Source organism: Pelophylax lessonae (assembly GCF_965119305.1).
Source record: "Pelophylax lessonae genome assembly, chromosome: 1".
Lineage (NCBI taxonomy): Eukaryota > Metazoa > Chordata > Amphibia > Anura > Ranidae > Pelophylax > Pelophylax lessonae.
The window spans coordinates 529,513,788-529,535,751 of NC_138768.1; the positions used below are offsets into that span (position 1 = coordinate 529,513,788).

At 41.5% G+C, this 21,964-nt stretch overlaps 1 protein-coding gene across 3 annotated transcripts in view; it reads right to left on the reverse strand.

The window, feature by feature from the left end:
• The window catches only part of EPHA5 (EPH receptor A5), a 496,762-nt gene that overhangs the window by 144,611 nt on the left and 330,187 nt on the right, over positions 1-21,964 (reverse strand). For all 3 annotated transcript variants that reach the window (XM_082259443.1, XM_082259442.1, XM_082259444.1), the window contains 2 exons: positions 20,953-21,108; positions 16,428-16,763 (listed from right to left, as the gene is read on the reverse strand). In XM_082259443.1, coding sequence (XP_082115569.1) covers positions 16,428-16,763; positions 20,953-21,108 — 492 coding nt within the window. The remainder of the gene's footprint in view (positions 1-16,427; positions 16,764-20,952; positions 21,109-21,964) is intronic.

Genomic DNA, 21,964 nt, shown 5'->3' on the forward strand with positions numbered 1-21,964 from the left:
GATCGGCTTCTGCTGTGAATATTTGTCTGTGCATGTGCCCCCTGCAGGCTGAAGACAAGAATCCCGTACATATACGTGATTGGGTGCACAGCTGCTGCCCTGTAGCATTAAAACTGCTATAAGATAAAATATACTTTATTGTCATTGTATACATACAAAAAAATGTATCAGGATACAACAGCAATAGAACACTTCTCAACAAAACCACACATGCATACTTCTAGCACATGCCCACATATCTGTTTAGATAAATCAAAATATAAAATGTTATTTCAAAAATTAAAATGCCACATAAAATTCCTAAAATGCTGTACCTGGTAGGGATGATCGAACGGTTCGGGTCGACCATCGGTTCGGCCCGAACATTGGGTGTTCGAGGTTCGGCCGAATTTAGAACTTTTTGCCCAAAAAGTTAGGAATTCGGCAACCAGAACCGACCAAAATGTAATGGGACAGGAAATGGGCTTTAAAAGCCCATGATTGGACCAGAACCATTAGCAAAAGCCAATTGAGGGGGCAGGAGAATGCTAGAAATGTGATTGGAGTGACTAGGGGGTCCATAGTCCAATCATTAGTGAATATGCCCCCCAGTATATAAGATAGCCCCTGCCAAATTCCTATCATTCTTATACGGGACATGGAAGAGAGTGGAATGCTGTTCTGTTACTTCTGTTACAAAGTGTCATTTGGCATTTATTAGTGTGAGGAAAGGGATATCTAGTGTAGTTAGAGTGCTCTTTTACACTTTAGTTAGCTTTAATTTATTCAGTTTCTGTAGGGAAAGTGTTAAGTGTAAGGGGACCGTAGTGTAGTGTAGGGTTAACTGACTGTGACTGCTATGGCAGGGTGACCAAACCCTTCCATAGCAGGGTGACCGCTATAGAGAAAAGCTAGTTTCTCTCAAGTCACTTTCTCTTCTGTAATATGGCTTCGCCGCCGCCAGCATTCTTTTTGGCTGCAGGCGTTGTTAGTGATTTTTTGAGCACATGTTTGGAGTCAGACATGACATCTGAACATGTGTATAGGGGGTATACAGTGGGTACGGAAAGTATTCAGACCCCCTTAAATTTTTCACTCTTTGTTATATTGCAGCCATTTGCTAAAATCATTTAAGTTCATTCTTCTTCCTCATGAATGTACACATAGCATCCCATACTGACAGAAAAACACAGAATTGTTGACATTGTTGCAGATTTATTAAAAAAGAAAAACTGAAATATCATATGGTCCTAAGTATTCAGACCCTTTGCTGTGACACTCATATATTTAACTCAGGTGCTTTCCATTTCTTCTTATCATCCTTGAGATGGTTCTACACCTTCATTTGAGTCCAGCTGTGTTTGATTATACTGATTGGACTTGATTAGGAAAGCCACACACCTGTCTATATAAGACCTTCCAGATCACAATGCATGTCTGAGCAAATGAGAATCATGAGGTCAAAGGAACTGCCTGAAGAGCTCAGAGACAGAATTGTGGCAAGGCACAGATCTGGCCAAGGTTACAAAATGATTTCTGCTGCACTTAAGGTTCCTAAGAGCACAGTGGCCTCCATAATACTCAAATGGAAGACGTTTGGGACGACCAGAACCCTTCCTAGAGCTGGCCGTCTGGCCAAACTGAGCTATCGGGGGAGAAGAGCCTTGGTGAGAGAGGTAAAGAAGAACCCAAAGATCACTGTGGCTGAGCTCCAGAGATGCAGTCAGGAGATGGGAGAAAGTTGTAGAAAGTCAACCATCACTTCAGCCCTCCACCAGTCGGGGCTTTATGGCAGAGTGGCTCGACGGAAGCCTCTCCTCAGTGTAAGACACATGAAAGCCCACATGGAGTTTGCTAAAAAACACCTTAAGGACTCCAAGATGGTGAGAAATAAGATTCTCTGGTCTGATGAGACCAAAATAGAACTTTTTGGCCTTAATTCTAAGCGGTATGTGTGGAGAAAACCAGGCACTGCTCATCACCTGTCCAATACAGTCCCAACAGTGAAGCATGGTGGTGGGAGCATCATGCTGTGGGGGTGTTTTTCAGCTGCAGGGACCGGACGACTGGTTGCAATCGAGGGAAAGATGAATGCGGCCAAGTACAGGGATATCCTGGACAAAAACCTTCTCCAGAGTGCTCTGGACCTCAGACTAGGCCGAAGGTTTACCTTCCAACAAGACAATGACCCTAAGCACACAGCTGAAATAACAAAGGAGTGGCTTTACAACAACTCCCTGACTGTTCTTGAATGGCCCAGCCAGAGCCCTGACCTTAACCCAATTGAGCATCTCTGGAGAGACCTAAAAATGGCTGTCCACCAACGTTTACCATCCAACCTGACAGAACTGGAGAGGATCTGCAAGGAGGAATGGCAGAGGATCCCCAAATCCAGGTGTGAAAGACTTGTTGCATCTTTCCCAAAAAGACTCCTGGCTGTATTAGATCAAAAGGGGGCTTCTACTAAATACTGAGCAAAGGGTCTGAATACTTAGGACCATGTGATATTTCAGTTTTTCTTTTTTAATAAATCTGCAACAATGTCAACAATTCTGTGTTTTTCTGTCAGTATGGGGTGCTATGTGTACATTCATGAGGAAGAAGAATGAACCTAAATGATTTTAGCAAATGGCTGCAATAAAACAAAGAGTGAAAAATTTAAGGGGGTCTGAATACTTTCCGTACCCACTGTATATACACACCCATGTCTGTGTATATATACACCTAGACATATATAGGTGTGAAAGGAGCAGAAAAAACTACGTGCGCTAATGAAATAATTAACACCAATATAGTTACGCTCCTATCACACCTATATATGGCTAGGTGTGTATATACATATAAGTATGTGTGTATATACACCACTATACAAAGGTTCAGATGTTTTGCCTGCCTCCAAAGAACCCCAAAAAATGCCCAGAAAAACGCTAGCGTAAAAAAAAAACGCCCAGTTGTGTTGCAGGCATTTTTTGGGGTTTTTGGAGGCAGGCAAAACATCTGAACTTGTGTATACGGGTATATATACCACTATACACAAGTTCAGATGTTTTGCCTGCCTCTAAAGAACCCAAAAAAATGCCCAAAAAAAACACCTGCTACTAAACTGGCAAGGTGTGAAAAGCGAGAAGCAAACAACCTGTTCTATAATTGCACTAATACAAACAATCCTTTTTTTATGGTTCTGGACATGCTACAGAGCTGAAACTTCACAGGTACACCTTTTAGACCCACCAGACACAAATCACACAAAAAAAGTTCTTAAAAATTGTCATTTTTGATAGAGAGCCAATTATTGAAAAAAAAAAAATTCTTTGGATTTAGTATCTTGGGTCAAAAAAGTGTACCCGTGAAGTTTCAGCTCTGTAGCATGTACAGAACCATAAAAAAGATTGTTTGTATTTTGTCACTTAGAACACAGGTTGTTGGCTTCTCGCTTTTCACACATTGCCGGTTTAGTAGCAAGCGTTTTTTTGGGCATTTTTTGGGTTCTTTGGAGTCAGGAAAGACATCTGAACTTGTGTATAGTGGTATATATACCACTATACACAAGTTCAGATGTTTTGCCTGCCTCCAAAGAACCCAAAAAAATGCCCAAAAAAAACGCTAGCGTAAAAAAAAAAAAAACGCCCAGGTGTGTTGTTGCAGGCATTTTTTTGGGGTTTTTGGAGGCAGGCAAAACATCTGAACTTGTGTACACACACATACTTATATGTATTTTACACTTAGACAGATATAGGTGTTATAGGAGCGTAACTATATTAGTGTAAATGATTTCATTAGCGCAAGCATATATTTCTGCTACTATCACACCTATATATGTCTAGGTGTGTATATACATATAAGTATGTGTGTATATATACCCGTATACAGAAGTTCAGATGTTTTGCCTGCCTCCAAATAACCCAAAAAATGCCCAAAAAAACGCTAACGGCAAAAAAAACGCCCAGGTGTGTTGTTGCAGGCATTTTTTTGGGGTTTTTGGAGGCAGGCTAAACATCTGAACTTGTGTATACGGGTATATATACACACATACTTATATGTATATACACACCTAGACATATATAGGTGTGATAGTAGCAGAAATATATGCTTGCGCTAATGAAATCATTTACACTAATATAGTTACGCTCCTATAACACCTATACTTGTCTAAGTGTAAAATACATATAAGTATGTGTGTGTACACTAGTTCAGATGTTTTGCCTGCCTCCAAAAACCCCAAAAAAATGCCTGCAACAACACACCTGGGCGTTTTTTTTTTTTTGACGCAAGCGTTTTTTTGGGCATTTTTTTGGGTTCTTTGGAGGCAGGCAAAACATCTGAACTTGTGTATAGTGGTATATATACCACTATACACAAGTTCAGATGTTTTTCCTGACTCCAAAGAACCCATAAAATGCCCAAAAAAAAACGCTTGCTACTAAACCGGCAATGTGTGAAAAGCGAGAAGCCAACAACCTGTGTTCTAAGTGACAAAATACAAACAATCTTTTTTTATGGTTCTGTACATGCTACAGAGCTGAAACTTCACAGGTACACTTTTTAGACCCCCCAGATACTAAATCCAAAGACATTTTTTTTTTTTTTCAATAATTGGCTCTCTATCAAAAATCTATCAAAAATGACAATTGTTAAGAACTTTTTTTGTGTGATTTTGTGTCTGGGGGGTGTAAAAGGTGTACCTGTGAAGTTTCAGCTCTGTAGCATGTCCAGAACCAGAAAAAAAAGATCATATAGGTGTAAAAGGAGATTCCACCATCCCTGCTAAACATCTGAACTTGTGTATAGTGGTATATATACCCTTATACACAAGTTCAGATGTTTTTCCTGCCTCAAAAGAACCCAAAAATGCCCAAAAAAACGCCTGCTATTAAACCGGCAATGTGTGAAAAGCGAGAAGCCAACAACCTGTGTTCTAACTTCTAAGTGACAAAATACGAACAATCTTTTTTTTATGGTTCTGGACATGCTACAGAGCTGAAACTTCACAGGTACACTTTTTAGACCCCCCAGATACTAAATCCAAAAAATGACAATTTTTAAGAACTTTTTTTTGTGTGATTAATAGTCCCTGGGGTATGACCCAGAACCATAGGCACTTTTTAGGGGCATTTATTGGGTTTTAGGGCTTCAAAAATGGTGTTTTTTGATTACCGAAGTTCGGATCCCATTGATTTAAATGGGGTTCTGAAATCCGGGCCGAACTTTCGGGAAGTTCGGATGTTCTGGCCGAACCGAACTTTTGAAAAGTTCGATCATCCCTAGTACCTGGTGAGGTTATGGACAATACAGTCCTAGGGAAAAAGCTATACTTTAAGCTATTAGTGGAAGTTTTAAGTGTCCTATATCTTTTCCCTGATGGCAATGGAACAAACACACTGTAACCTGGGTGGGTTGGATCACTGCTAATAGCTTTTGCCCGCTTTTTAATCGACTGGCATATGCTGTGTCCAAATTCGGTAGCTCTGTTCCTATGATCCTCTGTGCTGTTTTCACCACAAGAGACAGGCGCTTCTTATCCTCCGCCCCGGAAGTTGGCATGCCCCACTACAATGTAGTGAAGAAGAATACTCTCAATGGTACAACGATAGAAATTGACCAGAAGCCAGTACTAAGCAGTAGTTGGGAATACCACTTCTTGGGCAATAGTGCATTATTTATGATGTGTCCTTATAGGTCGTTTTGCTGGGCATATACAATATGGTGAATGTATTATTGTTTTTAACAATTTTTTGTTTTTTGTGAATAATAAAAGATATATTGTACACATATATTGTCATATAATTGCCTTATAAAATACCATTCAAAGAGGAGATATTTCTACACATATTTAGACACACAAAAATGTAAGATTCAGGGATGTTGGCAATTGCACTCTCAATCATCTGACAAATTCTATTTTGACCAGAAGCCTTAAGGGCAGTCCATCAAGAATAATAAAAATCCCCAGTTCATGCGCTGATCAGTAATTCACATCACAATAGGCTGATAGTCCTTTAAGAAAGAGGCTTCCATTGCCAGGTCGTTGCAACTTTCCTAAATCTCCACTGGGCGGTGGACAAGAAGATCTGTACAAGGTAAAGAAGGAAAAGAGCACACAGCCGCCCTAGCATAATACAGTTTTTATTAAGAAAAAGCAAGAAGCTTTTAAAATACAACTCACGTTTGGAGTACATATTGAGCGTTTGAAGAGTGTGGCATGTAACTCTATTTTCCTCTCCTTGATCGCCGCTGCAAGAAGCCGACAACCTCCACCTTCAACCCCAAGCAGTAGTTTCTGCATCCTCCTGTGTAGAACTCTGAGTGCAAAAACTTTATCTCTCTCTCTTTTTATATATGGGCATACATGGCCATTTAGCAGCTTTTTTCTGTTATCTCTCTCTCCCCTCTTCCCTGTGTCCTCCTGAGTTCCCCACCCCCACGCTCAAGCGCAGCGCCGGCTGGTCCGGGCGCAGGCGCACTCCAGTCCACGCACTCCGAGTTCTACACAGGAGGACCCGGAAGCCACTGCTTGGGGTTGGAGGTGGAGGTTGCCGAGCGGCGATCTAGGAGAGGGATATAGATCTACATGCCAAACTCTTCAAACACTCAATTTGTACTCCTAAATGTGAGTTGTATTTTACAAGCTTCCTGCTTTTTCTTAATTGTAAAAAACAATATTATGATAGGGCGGCTGTGTGCTCTTCTCCTTTACCTTAAGGGCAATCCAGCCTGCTTCAGTTTCCGAAGGAAAAACAGTCTCTGCTGCGCTTTTTTAACTAGAAAAAAGTATTTTGAGACCATGACAACTCCCTTGTAATATGCACTCCCAAAGATCAAATGGTGTCCACCCTTTCCACCTACTCACCACCTATATATACCAGGCAATGATTGGTCTTTCTTGATCTTCTATAATTAACTATTATTTCTTTAGTTTTTGCAGTATTGAGTATTAAATCATTTTCTCCACATCACTCAACCAAATGTTGAATTTCCTGCCTATGAGCTGTCTCATCATTATCTCGTGTGAGTCCCACTAATGTGGTGTCATCAGCAAATTTCACTATAGTGTTAAAGGCCTATAGGGCAGTCAGCAAGTAGTTTGTACCTGGCATACACATACAAACACTAGGGTAATTTTGGGTAGTATTTTATGGCTTGTCAGATTGAAGATACAAATCCAAAACCCAGAGCCCAACCACAGGCTATGCATGCATTCATGTGCATTTTGTTAAGGCAGCCTATTCATTTTGAATGGGTTCCCAAGAAGTCTCAATGCACAAAAAAACACTGTACTTTTTTGAAGGGCAACACAACACCACAAATAACAGTGTTTTCAAATCTGTAAACTGTGGTGTGCTTAAGGCCTGTGGCTTTTGTTTATACTGTATAAGTGAATTTAGAATGTATAGACACGGGGAGATTGATTTAGGAAAGGCAAAAAAGACTGTGCATTGCTCTAGATCTGAAGGGAAGCTCCAAAAGGAGGGGAAGATCGGCTGATTTTTATCACCTAACCATGTATAAGCAAAAATGCTGTTTTTTATTTTCCTTTCGTATTCCCCTCAGATCTAGAGAAACTGCACATGCGAAGGCACAGACTATTTGCCTTTAGTAAATCAACCCCATTGTGTTATGATGCGTTCCAGCAAGGCACATTAAAATGCAAGCATTCACAAGCATTGCCGCAAGTGCATAAGTGCAGTTCCATGACTGCTGATAAGCTTACGCCCATTCTGACCAGTTATTACGAACACAAGGCCTTGCCCCCAAGAAACGACTATTGAACTTATCAACGGTTACAATATTAAATTACCAAGTAACGATGCCAGTCACTGTCTATACCGTGATCATCATAACAAACACAGATAGTCTAATAGGCCTGTCTCCACCATCAGTGCGAGACAGGCATTAAACTGATCCCAGACTTAAACTTAAGGGCATAGCCCATAAAGGAATATCCATCGATGGCAAGGTAAAAACGCCAACAAAGCTGTGACAAATTCGCAAGGGGCGGGGGCGGGTGGGCAACTCTTGTGATGTCAGAATTTCCTCAGAGTGGTGGGACATGCCCTTGCGTAGTCCCTTTTCTAGAGTTCAGGCTCCACCCCATCACCTTGTGCCTTAGTGGCCAATCCCGCCCTATCCACCACAACGCCCATGTAGCTGCCGAGCTTCCAGCAGTCAAGGCTCCCTTTCCCTAGATGATGGGGTCAAGTGGCCTTCATTCTTGTGATCTTTGTCACAGCAAGATGAAATAAGATAATACTGTTGACATCTGCCACCCTTTCTGTAAATGTGCCCTGTTTTTGAGAAAATGTATTTTTTTAAGTTACCAAACAGTAAAAACAATTGAGAATATATACTGTATATATATATATATATATATATATATATATAAACATTTTTATGCAGTGTCTAATATTAACAGTGAGGGCCATGGTTTTTATTTCAGGTAAAGCATGTGGATCTAGTACACAAGGGTTCTTCAGGGGTGGGACTCAACAAGGTTCAGAAAAAATCGAACATGTAAATGGTAATGCAAACTCTAAAGACAGCAGTGATAGACACAGCGGTGGGTCCTAATTTAAAGCGGTTGTAAACCCCGCTTTGGTATTTTTACCTACAGGTAAGCCTGTACATATTACCTACAGGTAAGCCTATTTAAGGCTTACCTGTAGGTAAAATGAATATCTCCTACATGTGCACTGTTTAGGCGATATTCACCCTGCATTAAACTGCTGACATCAGCGGCGCATGCGCTCTGAAAGTCCGGCATATCGTGCCAGAACTTCAGAGCTTCTTGCCGGAATCCGAGGGCTCCCACGTGCATGCGCCACTTACAGCCCCGGAGCCCACAAACCCAGAAGAAACGCGCGGGGGGGGGAACATGTCAGCCCCCTCAGTGGTGACCGGGCACCGCTGTGGGGGGCTTCATTCTAAGGTAAGTATTTCATAATGTGCTAGTATGCGATGCACATTATGGTGGCCATGGCAGAGACCTGTCTATGACTGTGAATGAGGGAGAGTCTTATCAGTCACAGCATTCTATCCCCCATTTTCATGCAGTGTAATCAATGCAAGGACATCTCTCAATGGAGGAGAGGGCAGGAAGGAGGCATGTCCCTGGCGGATTATCTTTAGTGCAGCTGAGCCTAAAGATCCAAAGCTGTTAACCTGCACAGCTCTGGAAGTTCAGCGGCAGGAAGAGGACAGGGCAGCCCTGCAGTAAAGATTTATACAAATTCCAACATCCTGCATGTTGTGGGGCATACTTTATTACGGGTAAATAATGTAACTATGCTGTAGGGGAAAAAAGTAGAACTATATGGAAAACTTTTTTTTTTAAATTTTGGATAGAGTAAGGGAGGGTTATAACCCCTGTCAGATTTTTTTTCGCCATCTGTTTCTCAATGCGAAGATTTCCCTTCACTTCCTGTCCCATAGCTGAACAGGAAGTGCGAGGAAATCCCTGCAAATTAAGGGAATTCCCATTGGACGATTTCCCCTCTATTACTTTTCTGGGGACAACCCAAAATTTGGGATTTTCTTTTACTTTCACTTTCAATGATAATAGTAAACAGGACAAATAGAGAGGGTGAATCTCCTTAATGTGGGCACAGACAGCAATAAAAACCTGACTGGTGTTCTAATCCCTCTCCCCTCTATCCAAAACAAAAAAAAAGTTTTGCCTTTAGTTATACTTCCAGCTTTTGGCCCCTTTCAGACAGGCACCTCTGTTTTACGGGATCCACTTGCTCAGAGGGGGATCTCTCCACTAATCCCTGCTGAGCAGACGGATGACAGGTCTGTTTCCGCTCACTGTGCAGAGCGGACACCGACACAGTCCCACTCTCCTCTATGGGGGAATTGGGTAAAAACCGCCTGTCCGTTTTCATCCGATCCTATCCGATCCGATCTGCCAGACAGATGGAAAATAGGACCACCATTCGTCTGGATTTTGCAGACAGGATTGGATCTACATTCCTTAAGGTGCAGATGGAAGGTCTAATGGTGCTTTTCCACTGCATGGAACCGAACGGTTCGGCTCGCTTTTGTGATTTTCCACTGCTGGTACCGCATGGTACGGTGTAGGAACGGTTCGGTACGGTACAGTATGGTGGCGCTTTTCCACTGCATGGAACCGAACAGTTCGGCTCGCTTTTGTGCTTTTCCACTGCTGGTACCGCATGGTATGGTGTAGAAACGGTTCGGTACGGTACGGTACGGTACGGCGGCGCTTTTCCACTGCATGGAACCGAACAGTACGGCTCTCTAAAACAGTACCACCTCGATTGTGGTTCCAAGAGGTACCAAACCGTACCGAACCGTTCCAACACCGTACCATGCGGTACCAGCAGTGGAAAAGCAAACTGGGCCAAGCAGGGCCTAGTAGAGCCGAGCCGATACTTGCAGTGGAAAAGTGCCAAAAATTAGGTCCCCCTGAAAAACCGGTGGACCTGATTAGACAGCCCGTGTGAAAGGGGCTTTAAAGTTGAACTCCAGGCAGCTGTAAACAAACAAATTAATGTAGCTTTGTATTTATTAATACATCATTATATGTACTTTGTTTTAAACCCAGGTGCTATATGTATCTTCATATGACATGGTATCAGCCTCTTGCAATCTCTGTACAGCAGAGCTTGGGATGGGAGAGGGAGAAGCAACACAAGCAGCCAATCAGTTGTGCTGCAGTGGAAGAAACATGCTAATAGGAGGAGAGAGCAGTGACAGAGAGACGATTGCATCAGTCTGCTGCCTCTGTTTTCACTGTAGAATCACAGCCTGGAGGAGGGAAAAAACCTAGAAATGTAACTGAACTACAATAAATATATACATCAGGTCTTCTGCCCTGCCAAACAGGTCTGTGCTGTGTAGCAGAGCTGTGTAAATCTCAGAACAGGATGGACAGAATGACAAATATTTTGGTGGATAAAACAGCTCTTTTGTATGTACAGTATATGTGTATTAAGTAGGTATATATCAATGATTATATACAAATAATAATAACTTGTACTGTTCACACTAACTGCAATATACAACTGTGGAGTTTTTCTGCTGCCTGATTGTTGGGCATATACAATTTGACATTCCTTTGTTATTCAAGAGTGACCTGCCACTAACTGAATGAATACATAAAATAAGTAAAAGCACAATGTTCTGTTCTGTTCTCTATTACTCTATTTTATTTTTTTTTTTGTCTTCTTCCATAGCGACTCAACAAATGTAGGGCTATTCAGGCTGTGCGTTATTTTTTTTTCACAGAATAACAGTGGCGTACATCTGCTGCTACATTATGAAAAAATACTGCGATCACCTTTCCTTGCAGCTCAATAAACTTTTTTTTTTACATAAGAATCATATATCTCTTTTTTTTGTTGTCGATTTATTGTTCTTTTCCTCGGCTAGATAAAGAAATACAACACAGGCGTGCATGATCAAAGGCGCTGACTGAAAAGCCATTCAGAAAAGTCTCAGGATGTTTTCACAATGGATTACATCCTTTCATTAATCTAGGCATTTTCTAAGGGCTAATAAACTCAGGGAAGGCAACGATTACCAACCAGGGAGCTATAAATAAAGCTATAAAGCATTCGTCTGATTCATAATTCATCTGATAGCAGACATTCGGCCATATGCACTGCAATGATGTCACTGCCCAGGCACACTTTGCCTTTACAAAGAAAAGTAGGTTTGGGTATTATAATTGGCAACATTTGGCTTGTGTGTTTTTAAACCTTCTCAAAATATTAATTTCATGACTGTGTAATGAAAATACTGTATATACATATTTTTATTTAGTGTATTAGTTAGAACACCCTAAACATGAAATTACCTAAAAGAGAAGTATGGCCAGGGGCGTAACTACAAGGGTTGCAGCGGTGGCAATTACAACCGGGCCCCATGCTCCGGGGGGTCTGTGCGACTCCCCTGTACACTTCGATAGGAGAGGCGGCGGGGGCAGCATGTAGAGAAATCACTGTCCTCCTTTTTTCTCCTGTAGCTGCAGGAGGAAAATGGAGGAGATTGGTTCCTCTTTATGCTGCTCCCGCCACTCCTCCTATCCAGTTCCCTTGTGTTCTGCTGTCTCTGGGCCCCTGTGTGCTCCCCTTGTCACCCCCTCTATTGTGCTGCCCCTCCCCCCCACTCACTGTGCTCCCTCCCCTCTCCTGCAGGGTGCTGCAGGGGATGTATCGCTATAGAGAACCAGGAAAGGGTCTGTAAATATGTAATTTACCAGCTCCTTCCTTTTCTGAATGGACAGAGTCATAGTCAGTGACATTGTAAACAAATAAAATAAAATGATAAAAAAATAATACAATTAAAATACCAAACCATAAAAAAACTACTGACACCAGTGGGCGCACTTCCAGGATCGCAAAGGTCACACTTGCCACCGGGCCCTGGCATTCCACCACCGTGGGGAGGCCCCAAGATGGCAGGAAGGGGGCCCAATGCAGAACTTGTGAAAGAGTCCCACTGCGGGATCATAATAAAGGGCCCTACATCGAGAGTAAAGGGCCCCAGGATCAGTGGGAAGAGCCCCAGGCTTGAAGGGAAGGGCCCCAGCCAGGGGTCCGGGAGGCCCTTCATGGTTTCTTGCATCGGGGCCCTGAAGGTTTTAGTTATGCCTCTGAGTATGACCAAAGCTTTGTTTGATCATACTTCTCTTGTGGGTCAAAAGAGTGAACTAAGGCTTAAAAGCCGGTGCGATTCACATGTTATTTGAATTGGATGCGGCTAAAAAAAAGCAATTTACATATATATATATATTGGTTCACATATATGCAAATTGGATGTGTTTTTAGCCACATCCAATTAACACAAGATGTGAATCGGACCATCTTTCAATGGATTTGGTTCACACATGTCCAGGGCGACCGGTGTCCGGTCTATTTCTGAAAAGGGTTCTGTGTGATTTTGGGTCCGGTTTAGGTGCGAATTTAAGTAAAAATTTGCACCTGAACCAGTGAACAAAACCGCACTGTACTGACAACCGCAGCACGACATGTGTTAACCCAGCCTTACTTGTGCACTCCTGTGACTCGATTCAAGCCCCAATCCATAGAGGTGAGGATCAGGCACCTAGATCCACCCAGGTGTCTGATTGGAAGCTGGTTCAGCCTCTCAGTGCACCACTTAGAGCAGTGGTTCTCAACTCCTGTCCTCAGAACTCACTAAGGCCCCTTTCACATGGGCTTTCCAATCAGTTCTGCCTGTCAGTTTTTCAGGCGAACCTGATCGGATGCTCCATACACCCATATGGAGCAGTGTATGTCAGTGGAGAAATCTCCGCTGACACCCGCTGCTATCTGAACTGGTGTGGGTGGTGAAATCAGGCTGTCCATTTTCATTCGATCTCCCATAGAGTAGAGCGGGGCTCTGACAGCCATGTCTCTGCAAAGTAAGCAGAGACGGACCTGTTATCTGGCGGCTCAGCAGGGATAGGCGGATCGATCCACACTGAGCAAAACAGAGTCCGTCGGGCGCACCGCTCAGGTTGGAAAGGTTGTGCCTGTATGGCAGTTCACGGGAGCAATACTGTGGGCGTGCACGCACCGCCGGAGGCACGCGCTCATGCCCACTCAACAGAGGGGAAGCTGAGGTGCAGGGCTGGCTGCCGTGATTGCCGCCAGGTGCCCGCGATTGCTCCCCGTGAAAAGAGAACGGCGGTCTGCAGTTTTAAACACAGCAGACTGTTGTTCTCTCACAGAGCCCCTGTTTTCTTCCTGTTTAGGATCACAGGTCTCTGTGTTGATATTACAAGTCCACCCCCTCACAGTTAGAAAACACCCCCTAGGCTCACACTTAACCCTTTGATCACCCCTGGGTTAACCCCTTCTTTGCCAGTGTAATTATTACAGTAACAGTGCATATTTTTAGCACTGATTACTGTAGTAATGTCACTAGTTCCCCCAAAAGTGTCAAAAATGTCAGTTAGGGGTCCGATCCGTCCGCTTCAATGTCGCAGTCCTGCTAAAAATCGCAGATCGCCGCCATTACTAGTAAAAAAAAAATACATAAAAATGACATACATCTTATCCCTAGTTTGTAGACACGATAACTTTCTAATTTTTCTTGAACGTGATTGGGTATTATAAGCAAGAGGAAATGTAACCACATTCACTAATCTCTGGAAAAAAGTCCCTTGCATAATGTACCTTCTCTTGCAAAGTGAGCAGCCTATTGCCCATAATGAACCCCACTCTCATTCTTGTCCCTGCTGAAAATATTACCAATGGGCAGGTTGATACGATCATTCTTGTGCAGAAATATTTTTACAGCAATTTCTTTTTCTCTACTGCAATCAATGGGGACGCATCAAACATGCACACCAAGGAGAGGATGTTTTTTGCAGAAAGACTGCAGTGCTGGACAGGGTCACACATTAAAGATCACCTGATCAAGGAGGAATGTATGCATTTTCGCTGGTGGGATGAGCTAAGAGAGGTAGAAGATTTGATCAATAGACAGTTGTACCGAAGGTACCAGGGCCGGATTAAGAGCATCATGGGCTTGGTGCAGAGGATTTTGAAGGGCCTTAAGGGCCGTGCCTTGGCATGCACCCAGAGGAGGAAGGGTGCAGCCATGCATGCCTAATTCAACATGGGATGCTGTCTCTGAAGCCCATAAACACATCCATGCATCAGCAACTGTCCCTCCTTGTCCGGCCTTCGTGCTGTGTGGGGAGGTTCTGAGGGAGCTGCCTGGGGAAGCAAGCATAGAAGCCAGACTTCTGTGTTTACAAGTGACAGAAGAGCAGTAACAGTGAATATGGCCAACCCGGGGCCTATATAAAAGGTAGGGGCCTGGAGCTGCAGCTCCAATAGCCCCTACGTTAATCTGGCCCTGGAAGGTACGTTTGTCCTTTAAAAGAGATATTTAATAATATCTATTAAAAAACTTTTCTCCTTGTTCTACAACTTACTGAACTCTAAGACAAGCTTTACCAAGACAGCCTAAATGCTTAAATGGGAAAGAGACCTGAACATTCATATCTCTGATCAATCTTGGGCCGTAGCCATTAAACATAATATACAATATACCAGATGTGCCGCATTTTGGGAAACACCCAAAAAACTACACCAAAGATGGTACTTCACACCTTACTTGATAGCAAAATTCTCAGGGTCTCATGATAATCTCTGTTGGAGATGTGGGACCTCCGGTGGTACACTTTTACATATGTTATGGTCATGTAATAACCTGCGCAGCTTTTGGTCTGCAATTTTTCGGTTGATAGTGAGTGTTACAGGCAACCTGCTTCAGAAAGACCCAGCTCTAGCTCTTTTGAATATCGGGGCACATGATATCCATCCCACTATCAGGCCAATCACGTTACAAATCTTGTTTGTAGCTAGGGCAATTATAGTAGAGAGATGGAAGTCAGAGACTTCTCCCTCCATTTCTGAAGTAATAGGTTTACTTAGTGAGATTCATGTTTATGAACGGATCATGGCTGCTAAGGAGGGTTCAGCCAAGAAGGTGGCTACCAACTGGATACCCTGGGGTCAATACCTTAAGTCAGGACACCCTGTGTAATATATGACTTATACTATCCTCTTGATACACTGTTGCCTTTTCTCTTTCTCTTCCTATACCCTCTAGGGGTTGTTATCTGCCCTAGTGTTTACACTTTTTTTTTTCTGGTTACACATCCATGTTTTCTACAATCAGATTTTGGCAACTGTGCATACTATACAGTATGTATGTTATGATGACATTAACATGTTGCTGACGTTGCATGTACACTGTTTGTAACTGTTGTATAAGACCCCGTTCACACTGGGGTGACACTATTTGCCGGGGCGACCTCACAGGTCGCGGTGCGCAGCTCGCACCGCGACCTCGGAGCGGCCGACACGGACTTCATATCATTGAAGTCAATGCAGGTCGCTCCAGGTCGCCCCAAAGAAGCTCCGGACCCTTTTTCTAAGTCGGAGTGACTTGTGTCGCTCCTATTAGAACCGGTCCACAGCTACTCTATGTCGCCTGACAGGTCGCCCCAGTGTGAACGGAGTCTAAGTATGTTATTGAATGTACTGTTGTTCTTCTTTATTTCTGAAAACCCAATAACAATGAATTAAAAAATGTTTCTCCTGTTGTTGTGGCCAACTTTGAGATGGGTAATGTACATAATGAAGATTGCATTGATTTATCTTCCCTACACCTCTTTTAAGATAGGACACAGATTTAAATACAGCTACTGGAAACACTGAATATGCAAATATATTTACTACATGGTGTGTAAAATACACATTCATTCTCAAAACCAATTACATTTAAATAATTTTTGGCCCCAAAACAAAAGATAGAAAAGCAACAGCCAATCAAGCAGGAAAAAACCAAATGAAACCTAACAAAATAAATACGTTTTAGCATTTCAGCAATATAGTTGAAAATCCATCAAGGCATTTTATTTCATTTTGCCATGCTTTGCCTTGTACAATATATCAGATCACACTTACCAGCCTGGTTGGTGGTGACATTTACAGAGACATACTGCCTAGATCCTGGGCTCAGCTCAGACACGCCGTTTTCAGCCTCAATTTCAAAGGTGTAATTTGTGTGTGCCTGCAGATCTATTACCATTACAGTCGTGTTTCTCAGGCTGCTTTGCTGAGGTATATAGCGAACATGTATTCCACATTCCTCACATACGCCGGAAATGGAGTTACACTTCTTGCATACAATATTGTAATACACATCTTTCCTTCCACCCGTGTCCGCAGGGAACATCCACTCCAAGAACACACTTGTTTCATTGATGTTGGATATAGCATTGCGTGGAGCTGATGGTGGCCCTGGTGTTATGGATAAAAAAAACAAATCGATTTATTTAAATATATCAGAAATATCAATTCGTACAAAGACTGCATGTTAGCAATTGCAACGTGTGCAGATAATACAAGAAACAATAGCAATTATGTGCTGTAAGGCAAGGGTCATGTGTTAAAGAGGACGACGTCTAGTGGTTTTCCACATATCTTCTTTCATTGCTTATTGTGATCAGGAGTAAAAAAATAATTTTTACAGGAGACATCTTTGATCGACATACTGTCACATTGCTCAACCAAAAAGAAGATACTTTTTTTCCTGGTTCAGCAGTTTAGCTTTTTGTGTCACCTCTCAACCTTCAGCATGTTCTTCGGGGCCCTTTAGCATCAGTCTTGATCTATCTGTCAGTTTTTCAGACAGATCCAGACTGAACTACAATGCAAGCCTATGAGTGGGCGAAGGTAAATATACAAACTTCTGATTACATTGGCTTATACCCAAGTACCTTTATGTCTGTAGAAAAAAGTGAAAAAGGTTGTGTCCTATTTTGTTTTTGTGGACTTAAACAGATAAAGATTTATAGAAGAGTCGCACTTCAATGTTAGCTCATCCCGGTGTTTTATTCCATTATCGACAAAGCATCTGATAGTGCCGCCACCTAGAAGAACCACACTTCCTTAATGCATTTCACCGCAATGAGCTTTAATACATTGGATTACGACTCTTATCTTATGTTTTTGGAATGGAGACAGGCTAAATGAGCCAGTACCCAGATTGTCCGTTCATTGACAGGAGGTGAGGGACTGTTGATTTTGGTATCAATGTAAAAGCATGTTGTTCATTAACTTCCATTTTTAACCATTTTGTTTTTGTTCACTTCTTACTATTTTCTTCAAAAATGAAAGAAAAAAGCAGACATGTGAACAACGGATGTATACTGATATAAACTGAATTGACGATAGCTGAGCTGTATCCACTGATGTAAAAAGTTTTGATGAATGAACCGATGATGCTTGTGTGAAAGAACCCTTAGACAATTAGGTTTATTTACTAATCAGTTGAGAATATTCACTCAGTAAAGTGCGACTATATCTTGAATACCCAATTATGTGTTGATGAATAAAAATAAAGAAAGAAAATAAAAAAACAATGTGCTTTTCACATATTTGGATAACTGATTTAGATCTTCACACAGTGCACATTTTAAGAAATCAGCCCCATTGAATCAGCATTATCACCATTGTCAGCTAAGCAGGGTGGTAATCCACAAAGCAGTAACCCTGAACAGGATTACAGGAATAGTACTATGGCTGTATAGGGTGACAGGTGTGTGTGAATCACAAGACTGTATGTACAGAATTACATATCCTTCAGCAGGTAAAAGAGTATGCATTTTAACTGGGTGATTAGCTGTTTACCTGGATTTCCACTTAAAAATGAAACTATAATGGTTATTGCCTATATTTATTTTCAAGTCTGTAAGTTTTAAAATGATGAAGTATATCTGTATTTTACTCTATTCCTACATTATTTGTTTTACAAGTAAACAGTATATAATATATACCATATATTCAGAGCACTGTAAATTAGCTAAAAGACAACATAAGTAAAAACCTATCTCCGTTCTGGCAGACTGGCTTTCACCAAAACTTTTTAGGAAGTCATCCAATATAAATTACTTCAAATTACTTCAAATAACAAAAATATGTGCAAAACCACTATATGTTCCATTTAGGACTTCCACACTGGAAGAGATGTAAGGCTGTTAAAGTATAAATTATTCACTAAATGGTGTGGTACAGGGAAGAGACACTAAATGCTCATATGTCCAAATTAATTACAAGTGCAAAATCTCATAATAAGTCAAAATCTCATAATAGGCCATCTACCCCCACACCTGCTATATGCCATAGAACCTATTTCCCTGTAAGATATACAGTATGCCATTATTGAGGGAACCTGTGTTTTATAGCAAAGTGTATACATAGCGCTTGTGGTCTTGTCTACTGATACATACTGTATATTGTGCTATTATATATAATTATGCAAATATTTTATTTACTCTCCCCTCAAGAAAAAAAAAATACAGAGTAAAAAAAAGACAGAGAAAGGTGACAGACATTGGCAATGATTATCATTCCCCTATGCACTTTCAGCCATAAGTGTATGTACTTGCTTGCTACAGAAGTGCCCCGTAGTGTTGCAGGTCTTGATATCACCTGCATCCACTATTAATAGCTAGATATCTTTCTACAAGGACCAGACTCTGATAGAGATATTCATATTTATGTTGCTTGTACAAAACTACAACTCATTTAATCCATGGACTACATTTGACAGTCACTTGGGACAACCATCTAGTGTAGCTGACCTGTGTTGCATACGGAATAAAGCCCACATTCATGTTCATAGAAGCTAATGGGGACAGCTAATGTACACACTCTAGAATGTTTTTGTCAGGTTCCAAAATGGATGAGTGGGTGTTAGTGGATATATGGTTTCAGGTCTAGGAAGATACATGGCTCCTGATGGCCAGTCTGATACCCATTTGGCCAAGCCTTACTTTATAATTTTGACCATAATCCTAATTCTAGGTGACATATAATGTGCACCACACTCTTTACTTTTATCATCACCACACTTCAATATGCTGTGACACATCCTTGTCTCAGGTGCTAGGGGGCCTTTGTTCTACCAGACCCCATGGAACAACAGCCTATCCTCGTCCATCCCTGTACTGCGTACAGCAATTACAATCATGTTTGAATAGTGAAAAAACTAGTGGATTGTTACAATTTGTAATTATCTCCTGCATGGATCCTAAAGTTAATCTGTGCTTCACCCACACAGGGAAAGTCTTACTTTAATGTAGCCCTCCCCAGCAGTATAAACCAACCTTCCTTTTACTTCTCCGTTGCCTGTTCATCCACCAAGAGCGAAGGAAATTGCTGGGTAAGCTAAAAGTTATAACTACCTCATTGGCCCAGTTCTGTTATATGTAGAAAGTTGCATGTTTTTCCAAACCCTGAAGTATTGGGTGTTTCCTTCAACATATTGCACTGAATGGAATAGTAGTAGACCAAAAAAAGTTAAGTGAATACTGTGGGTATGTGGGAATTAATGGCAACATATTGCTTTGCCCATTCTGGGTTTGCTTTAAATTAGAACTAAAGGCATTTTGGATAGAGTTAGGGTGGGTTATAACCCCTGTCAATTTTGTTTTTATCTGTGTCCCATAGGATTTATCTTCACTTTCATAGCCAAAACAGGAAGTGAGAGGAAAACCCTCCAAAGTGAGGGAATCCCAAGTTGTTAACCAGGTTCACCAGAAATGGAAGATTTCCCCTCTATTCTTATTCTGGTGACAATCCAACATTTGGAAATGTCCTTCACTTTTACTTTAAGTAAAAATGATAAACAGGAAAAATAGAGAGGGTGAGTCTGCCTAATGGGGGCAGAGACAACAAGGACAGATGTTCTAATTATTTTCCACTCTATTTAATAAAAATAAAAAAATTGCCTTTAGTTGTATTTTAGGTTTAATACTCCCAATCTGAACATTGTTTCAAGCAATAAATCTGTTTCCTACTCCTAGTATAGCAAGTGATGATAATAATTTTAGATCCAGCTGAAGAAAACAAATAAAAATGCAATGAGGGTGGTAGATTAAAACATTATAAGAATTGATTAACTTTAATTAAAAATGTTAAAATATCTTCTAAGAAGTTTCTATATGTACATTTGTGACACATATGTGAAGACTTGCCATTTGACAGGAATTATATATTTAATATTGCATATTTTTCTTTTTCATTTTTGTTGTAAATAACAGAAATAATGGTTATGTTTGTATATTGAGGCTCTTTTCTATATGTGCACTTCACATAATACAAACCAAAAGTCAATCATGTGTGAAATAATCATATATCAGAAATATGTGCTCCAAATAAAATACAATTTTATTTTTGATTGGGTTTTGGTTAATGGTTTGTTGTATGTGAAGTGTGCATAAAGAAAAGTGCTGGACTACACAAACATAGTTTTTTTGATAAATGCACATATATGGGAATGTGACTGGGTAGTAGCAGCTTTTCATTTGCATAACATATTTCTATTGGTTGGATGAGCACCTAAAATATCATAGCAGCTCACAAGGCACAGTTGATTATTTTAGAAACAATGGTTATGTTTGATGCAGGAATATTGCAGTCTTACTTGTACAAGCCATTGTATGTGGGTCAGACTCCCTCCTATAGTAGCGATCCTCACAGATACAAGACGTCGATGCTTCCTGATGAGCATAACTGTGGGGTGGACACTTGCTGCATGACTGACTTTGAGGGGAAGACTTGAAAAATCCTGGACGACATGCTGCAATACAAACAAAATACAAAAACTTACTTATACACATATTTTATACCTTTTTATATTTGTGTAAATAAGTCATAGATGAATACGCTTATGGAACACAGATATGGTTATCATTAAATTGTATGTCCAACCAAATTTGGATAGATTTTTTGTTAGAGTGGGAAAGGATTAGATCCCCCTATCAGGTCCCTACTGTTTTCTGGTGCTCTAATAGAAAAATTTACCAGTGACAGGTAATGAGGGAAAATCTCCAACAGCAATACAGACAGAAAAAAATGCTTTCCTGACAGAAGCCATGGATTCATGGAGCCATGGAGCATACTTATGGGGTTAACCCTGCCTCCACTTCTCCCCAATAGGACCCAACCCCAATAAATCTTTGCTCTGAACCAGAGGCTGCATTCCTTTTTTGGCCTCCTCCTAAGGACCAGAATGGTTGAAGTCTTGCCTTGGATGAAGTGTCCACAATCGAGGCCTGGTTGTTCGACAAGCTGAGCCCCAGAAGACATGTGGATTCTTTGGCAGTCCCCAGCTATTAGCGGGGTGGCGACGGGCAATGGATTCGGTGCCAAGTGGAGTTCCAAGGAGTCCACAGCTATTAGCGTGGTGGAAAAGGGCAATGGATTCGGTGCCATGTGGAGTCTCCAGCAATCCCCAGCTATTAGCTGGGTGGAGAAGGGCAATGGATGCGGTGCCATGAAGAGCTTAAGCTTGGCCATTGGCAGGCAAAGTGTCAGTTTGGCCTAAGAACCTTCCTATTAGCAGGTGGCCATAAATGCCCTGGGCCTGTGCAGCAGCGTCTTCTGGATCCAGGCATGGTCGTGGGGGATGCTGTGTGAGATGATGCATACTTTAA